General features: G+C 42.7%; 1 protein-coding gene across 2 annotated transcripts in view; it reads right to left on the reverse strand.

Moving 5' to 3' along the window:
- UBR4 (ubiquitin protein ligase E3 component n-recognin 4) overlaps window positions 1-8036 on the reverse strand; it is a 139185-nt gene that overhangs the window by 60094 nt on the left and 71055 nt on the right. For both annotated transcript variants that reach the window (XM_021706503.1, XM_008073544.2), the window contains 5 exons: window positions 6695-6825; window positions 6395-6572; window positions 5827-5931; window positions 4157-4294; window positions 3165-3339 (listed from right to left, as the gene is read on the reverse strand). In XM_021706503.1, the coding sequence (XP_021562178.1) occupies window positions 3165-3339; window positions 4157-4294; window positions 5827-5931; window positions 6395-6572; window positions 6695-6825 (727 nt within the window). The remainder of the gene's footprint in view (window positions 1-3164; window positions 3340-4156; window positions 4295-5826; window positions 5932-6394; window positions 6573-6694; window positions 6826-8036) is intronic.

Raw genomic sequence — 8036 nt, forward strand, 5'->3', positions numbered from 1 at the left:
TCAAACCTGTGGGCTCAGGCAATCCACTCACCTCAGCCTCCCAAAGGCGCAGGATTACAGGCTGAGCCACCGAGCCTGGCTTCTGTATACATTTTTCACTGACTCATTCTATTTATTGAAAAATCATCCTTTCCCTCACTGTAATATGTGTCACTTTTATTACAAATCAGATGACTAGCTGGGCACAGTGGCTCATGCCTGTAATCCCAGCACTTTGGGAGGTGAAGGTGAGAGGGCTGCCTGAGCCCAGGGGTTCGAGACCAACTGGGCAAGCTGGCAAGACCTCATCTCTACAATAAATAAAAAAATTAGCTGGGCATGGTGGCACGTGCCTATAGATCCAGTTACTTGGAAAGCTGAAGTGGATGAACTGCCTGAGCCCAGCAGGTTGAGGCTGTGGTGGCTATGAGCATGCCACTGTGCTCCAGCCTGAGTGACAGAGTGAGACTCCAAGTCAAAAAAAAAAAAAAAAAGGAAATATACCCTAAATATATCCTAGTAAAACTACAAAAACAATGACAAAGTGACAATTTTAAAAGCAGCAGCAGAGACATTACCTTCAAAAAAATAACAGTTATAATAGCAGGTGGTTTCTCACTGGAAATAACAAAAGTCAGTAAACAATGAAATATCATTTTTAATTTAGGGTGGCTGGAGGGACTACTAACACAAAATTTCATACCCATCAAAAATACATTCACATATGTTAAATAAACTTAAATAAGATTAAATAAGCACATTTCTAAACCAACAAAATCTGAGATGTTGTAACCAGCAGACCTCACTAAAGGAAAATCTAAATGATATACAAGAAGATAACAGAAGGTCTCAATGCACAGAAATGTTGGGCGCAGAAAGTGGTAAACGTACAAGTAAAGTTAAAACAAATACTAACTGTATAAACAATATAAAGCAGTAACAACATCTTGAAACCTTGAGAAGATGTTAAAGAATTAAGAGCCAGCCAGGAGTGGAGGCTCACACCTGTAATTCCAGCACTTTGGGAGGCCAAGGCAAGAGAATCGCCTGAGCCCAGGGATTTGAGACCAGCCTGAGCAACTTGGTAAGACCTTGTCTCTACAATAACATTAAAAAAAAAAAATTAGCCAGGCGTGGTAGTGTGTGCCTGCAGTTCGAGCTACTTGAAAGGTTAAGGTGGAAGGATCGCCTAAGCCCAGCAGGTCAAGGCTGCAGTGGCCATGAGCCTGGCACTGCACTCTAGCATAAGCAATAGAGTGAGAATTCAACTCAAAAAAAAAAAAAAAATCAAGGGATATTAGAAAAGAATTAAAAATAATTAAAACACAAAAACACTATCTTATATTAATAAGAAGGGGTAAAGTCTTCTAAGGCCCACATTTTATTCAGAAAAAAAGGCACAGGTATTAGTTAAATTTAGTTTTGAATGAGCTAAGTATGCATGCTCAAATGAATAGTACAACCACTAAAAGATTAGAAACTGTGCAAACAAGCTCTAAACCGATAGAGTTAGGGGGGCAAAGGGAAGAAAAAGGAATAAAAAATAGCAAATCAACCCAAAAGGAGGCCCCAAAGGAAAGAAAAAGAAACAGAGAAACAGTCAGAATAAATAAGAAGCACAAAGTAAATGACAGACATAAAGACAACCATACCGGCAATTAGCATTAATTATCAATGAACTCAACTATTTCTTTTTTTTTTTTTTGAGTTGGAGTCTCACTCTGTCACCCAGACTGGAGTGAAGTGGCCGCTCCTGGCCACCGCAGCCTCACCTGCTGGGCTCCGGCGATCCTTCCGCCTCAGCCTTCCAAGTAGCCGGAATTACAGGCACGGGCTACCACGCCCGGCTGATTTTTTTATTTATTGTAGAGATGAGGTCTCGCTGCCCAGGCGGGTCTCGAACCCGCGGGCTCAGGCAATCCACTCACCTCAGCCTCCCAAAGGCGCGGGATTACAGGCTGAGCCACCGAGCCTGGCTAACTATTTCAATTAAGAGACAAAGGTAGACTGGATTAAGATAATTTTTAAGAAAATCTCAAAAGAACAGAAATCAGACCATATTACCTGAACACAGTGGAATTAACCTAGAAATCACATTAAGCAAAAATTTTAAAGATTAAGTAGAAAACCCCTTAATGTTAGAAAGTTAAAAAAAAACTCTACCAAAATACCATCAGTTAACAGAACCAGAGGTATTCATCCAGAGATGTTGTGAGCAGTTTATGTTCAAGCAGCAGGATATGGAACATGTGGGAGATACTCTTTGATGCTTTCTTTAAATGTCTCACCATTTAATTATGTCTTCAATGGGCATGTTTTTTTCCCTCATAGAAATCATTCAGTTCAAAATTCTGTTTTTGCACTAATGTGATCACTGTTGGCTTCAACAAATTCAATGAACTTTTTTTTAAGTTTTAAAACAAAGTTTATTAGTGAGGAGAAGAAGAGAGGAAAGAGGATTCACGCCAGAAAGATCTGACATGAATGAGTCTCTCGAAACAAAAGACCCACCTCAACAAGCATTATATCACAAGTGTTATTCTTAGGTTTTTCTTCCTCCTCTTCTATTTCTCTTGTTACCTCTGGGCTAAGAACATATTCACTCCACCAATTCAGTACCAAACACCAACACAATTTCTTAAGGAAGATGAACTGGGATTTTACAGATCACTTTCCATTTCAAAATACTCTGACACCGGTATTTCTAGCTATAATCATATATTTGCGCTGCCTTATTTTTCCTTCACCTTATAAATATGCCGAACAAGGAGTCATTTCTAGTATTATATACCTAATAACTATCACTGTTGAGCCGCAAAAAGCACCACTTATAAACAGGATGCTATATAGTGAGCTTACGGGTATTGAAACAGGAAAGATCTAAGTAAGGAAGACATAAGTTTTTATATGACAATCACTTTACAGTTACTAAGGGATTTAGGGGAGCCTTAAGAGGAAAATCACTTCATGTTCTGTCTACAATTGATTTGATATAATTCTAACAGGACAAAAAAGACAGATCTTGAACATTTTCTAAGATTTTAAACTATTCCGAGTTTATGCCCTTATAGTTCAAAAGAAATATATTGTTATCATCACTCTACCTCCTGCAACCGATCAATTCTCCTATTTCTGAAATACTCTCAGATATCAAGACTCTTAACTGTGAATGACTAGATCCTGACCTGTTGCTAGTGTGGACATCTCCTTCAGCTTCCCCTTCTCCTTCTCCCTCTGAGCCATCTCCCTCTTGGTGCCCAGTGGTGGTGCTGATAGCGCCAGTGCTTGAGCTGACACTTCCTGGTCCAGCTGGATGTCCTTCAGCTGTAGCATCGCCATAAGCACTGCTTCGGCCAGACACTAGAGGGAAATGGTTTAAAAAGCACAAATCAATTCCCAAAGCATGATGGAACCCAATGCATTCTGAAGGCAGCAATGGTTAGAAGATAACTGGTAGCTTTAGAAATGTTTTTCTTCTATGTAAAGCTAGATATGGTCCCACAGCACTATGCTATATCACTCTCATGGCAGTCACTCACCCTTCCCCAGTGTATAAGACTCATCTACAAGAACAATCTCAATCTCAGATGTTGATAAATTCCTATCTCATACTTCAGAAGAAATGTACACTGATACAGGAATCTAAAAATTATAGCTACTCTTTATCTTCACTGTAAAAATCGGTCATATCCAATTGTTAACCACGGACTCATTTACAAGGCCCAATCAAAGTGGGTTTATCACGTGCCCTCATTCTACAGTCCTACCTTATCAGCCAGTATATTATGGGGATGGCCTACTATGTTAACAAATCAGATAATTAACAACAGGATTGCCCCCAAAACATCTTCCTCCAACAAATAAGGAGCAAAAACCATAGGATAATGGGTTTCAAGATCATACCATAATTGTTTCAGATTAATCACAATGTGAGATTACACAGAATTGCTTTTCTCCCAATAACAGATCATTAAAAACTGCCTATAAAATATCTCAATATTAATCCCACTAAGCTAAAGTCACTAATATTTAAAACTCTAGTTTGGAAGTCAAATGAATTCCACAAAACTTTCAACGAGTTCCTATAACTTCTCTTTGCAAAAACCAGGGCCCAGGCAGGAATTCCTATTTTGTCCCCACCCTCTGCCCAAAGAGACAGGATTCCCAGGCACATTACCACTGTGCTCGCCAGCCACTGAGTCCACAGCACTTCCCCCGCTCTCCGAGCCCACACTACCACCATGGTCAGCAGGAGAGGTACGAAGGGTAGAACCATCAGTCGCTGCTGTGCTGCCCTCGTCGTCTGAGGCTGGAGCTGAGAGAGTAACGAGAGCTGTTACAGGTAAAAACCCCTCCTTGGGGCGAAAGCATCAAGCCACATAGTGCAAAGGACACAATGCAGTTTATACATCCTGTCATCAAGGAAAAAAGGGAAAAATTCACTTTGCTGGTTAATCACTAACAGGAACAAACACTATACACAGTGCATCGCAAACAGTACTTAGACAGAAGTGAAGAAAACCCAGTTCACTGGGCATTTCCTTCACTGTTACATTACAGTGCAAGTAGAACAGTGCAGAGATTCAGTAAGAATCTGTGACATGGATACTGAGTTTTTTAGTTAAAATGCTTCATGGTCACCATTGTTTAGGTGTTACTGACACCTGCTGAGAGATCTGAAACTAACCAAAACCATTCAAAGCGTAGAACTCTGAATTTTAATGAGATTTATTTTGTAATCAATCAAATTTTCCTTATGTTAAGAAATCACTTAGCATGAGCTCTTGAATCAACCCTGTTTTGGTTTTGTTTTCAGCAAGTGGTCCAGAGGGGAGCTCAGTGGGAAATTTCACATCTCCTAATCATCCTCATCAGATGCTAATAATGAAGCAAGGAAATTCCCCAGAGACAGCCACAGCATCCAGGATCAGGGCTGAGCTGAGACAGGAGGAAAATGCTGGATGAGATACATAGGGGAGGAAAGCCAAGACAGCCACAGAGCACAGTAGGAACAAAACTAGCACAACACAACAGCACCCCAAGGCCTGAAATGACAGCAACTAAAGAGACCTCAGAAAAGCAACAAGCCATGGCAGCAGGTGGGGACAGCCAATTTCTCCCTTTCTTATCTATTCAGGGTAAAACTTAAAAAAAAAAAAAAAGAAAGAAAAGAAAAGAAACCAATACATGGAAGCATCACTCTATATAAAAACTATAAATAAACCCTTAAATTACTGGGGGTTGATAAGGTATCTCCATTTGGTCCAATTCTCTATTCAGGAATTTTTTTTTTCTTATCAGATTAAGAGGGTGAAAGTAATGACAAGATGAGTTCTGAGAACTTCCTGTGGATTTTAATGGTCCACAAAACCGTATCTCTCAAGCTCAGAGATCCCTGAGGGTTTGCCACACCAAGAATTCTGAAGCACAATCCAGCTTCTTGTAGTTTCACTTTTGTTTGCAAATGAAGAGAAAAAAGTTAAAAGGTATGAACTCTATTTCTTGCCTCCCTTTTAATATTGCTTAAAATGTTAGAACTCTGACAAAGAATGCCAAAAGCTGTAATTTAAGCCCTATAGCTGAACAGCCTGCTAAATACTCTCTTGGCCTTTCCTCAGGGAATGGGCTGAAGCCAGGCAGCATGCAAAGTGTAAGGAAGTGGAGCCATGAGCACCGTGGCCAAGCTGCATCACTATGCCCTCTACACCCATAGTTCTAAAGCCAAGGCAGAAGCAGGAAGTCCAGAATGGCCTGTCAAAGCAGCTGCCCATTACACTCTCACAGCAGTGGAAACAAGGCCTGAGGGTCCTGGGTCCCTGAGCCATGCTCCTTGCTGTGGACAGTTACCTGATGCTGTGGTGTCAGAGAGGGTTCCTGCGTCCAGAGAGGAAGAGCTGGGTGCCTGGCCGGACAGTCCCAGGCTCTGCAGGCCCAGGGCACTGCTGCTGCTGCCTGGGAAACAAGTGGAGAGTGAGCACAGCATCCCCTCCAGACCCCATCCACAGTGCTACTTTGGCCACCTGCTGCCCTCAAGAGTCTCTAAACACCAGCATGTGACCCCATCTGGCCTAGAGGAAGTGAATCAACAGCCATTGCTGTCCACACATCAAGTTCAGTTACAGGGATGGTGGAATGCTTCCTTCAGCTCAAGCAGAACACAGGCTGGAGGAATCTAACAGATTCGGGAGGAAGTAATCCAAAAGACCAAACTAGCAGAAACTATGAGATTGACTCCCAGACTAAAATTCCCACCACATCCCTCTCACTCTCCACCTGTATCTCTGAACAGCTCTCACCCAGATCAACCTCTCCCCAAATCTGGGGACAAGCTAAGTCAGCTGGATATCAGTAACTGCCAAACCCTCTTTCCTGCTCAAGGCCAACAGGCCACATTGTTCCTGGCATTGCCTTCTACCTTGTTGGTCCTGCTGCAGGCTGAGGGCAATGGCTAGTTCAACCATGGTCTCGTCATCTGCATCAGGTGGGATGTCCAGCATGGGGGGGAAGCCCTCTGCGCCTGCCAGCAGGGCCTCCAGGGGAGAGGGGTTGCCATTGTTGACATTTTCAGCTGTCTCCAGGACCATCGACTCAGACTGCAGAGAGAAAGCTCTGTCAGTGTCCCATGGTAAATCGTAACTTTTGGAAGTCCACTGAATAAGAGCTAGAGGAGAGTTTTGAAGCTCCTCCTCCCCTTCTCCTGCTGCCAGAGACTCACCACCATCTCAAAATCTCCATGGTCCACCTCACTCTGTTCCTGGCTTTCCTGACGGATGTGACCACCATTCGGGATCCCTGATGACTGCATTTTCTCATCTGCATCATCATCGTCATCATCATCCTTGTCTCCTGAGTCAAAGAAACCCCAGTCACCTGAAGGAGCTTGCTTTCCTCCCTTGAAATATGTTGTGATAGTCACGTAGCAACAAAAACTAAAGACAAGATACCAGCTAGCACCCTAAGCTTTAGAGGTAAAACTCCAGGGTGCTATCCCTGGCCTTGTTCTCTTCTTGGACTCAGCAGGATCTGGGAAGACGAGGTTGGCAGTGACAGCTTGCCATCCAGAGAAATGGACTTTTCCAGCTAGTGAAGGGAAAAAAACAACCTTGGATTCCAAAGGGATTTCCATAAAGCAGGGAAATCTAAAACCAGTAGGGCCCATAAGCTCCCACCAATTCTCAGGAAACCCTGGATAAGACAGGAAAAATAATACAGTTTATCTTTTATCTGTCATGGCAGCTTAGAGTTTATTTCACTACTTTTTTATAGAACAACTAGGTCAGTGAGATTTTCACACTACATAATCACTATGAAAAGAACGAGAATTCAAGTGTAAAATCATCTAATAGAAACAAAGGTCATCATGACAGGTCATGCCTGGGCCCACTTCTATGTAAAGGTGGGAAGGATTCTAATGAGGAAGAAGTCCAGGTAAGACTCCCAATTGTCAGAAGAGGACAGAGACCTTCCCTTCCACTCGACGGAAGCATTGCTAAAGCATATATGACCTTCAGTAGAAACGTACAATATCTCCATTCTAGTTTCCTACCAAGGGAAAGAGTCACAAATTGTTGCCTAACTCATCAAAAGCTTTGATAAGATAAATGATATTCAAGGAAGACGATCTCAAAGTCACAAGCTGTATGCATTCCTCCAGACCTACAATGGCCCATACAGCAGCCACTAACCATATGTGGCTACTGAGCACTTAAAATGTGGGTAGTCCAAAGAAGATGCGCCACTAATGTAAAATATACCTTGGAGCCGGGCTCGGTGGCTCAGCCTGTAATCCCAGAGCTTTGAGAGACTGAGGTGAGTGGATTGCCTGAGCCCGTGGGTTTGAGATCCGCCTGGGCAACTTGGCGAGACCTCATCTCTACGATAAAATAAAAAATTAGCTGGGCATGGTAGCGCACACCTGTAGTTCCAGCTACAGAAGGCTGAGGTGGAAGGATCGCCGGAGCCCAGCAGGTCAAGGCTGCGGTGGCCGAGAACATGGCCCTGTCCTCCAGTCTGGGTGGACAGAGTGAGACTCCAACTCAAAAAAAAATAAATAAATT

This window comes from Carlito syrichta, unplaced genomic scaffold (genome assembly GCF_000164805.1).
Source record: "Carlito syrichta isolate Samal-C Ts95f unplaced genomic scaffold, Tarsius_syrichta-2.0.1 Scaffold115711, whole genome shotgun sequence".
NCBI lineage: Eukaryota > Metazoa > Chordata > Mammalia > Primates > Tarsiidae > Carlito > Carlito syrichta.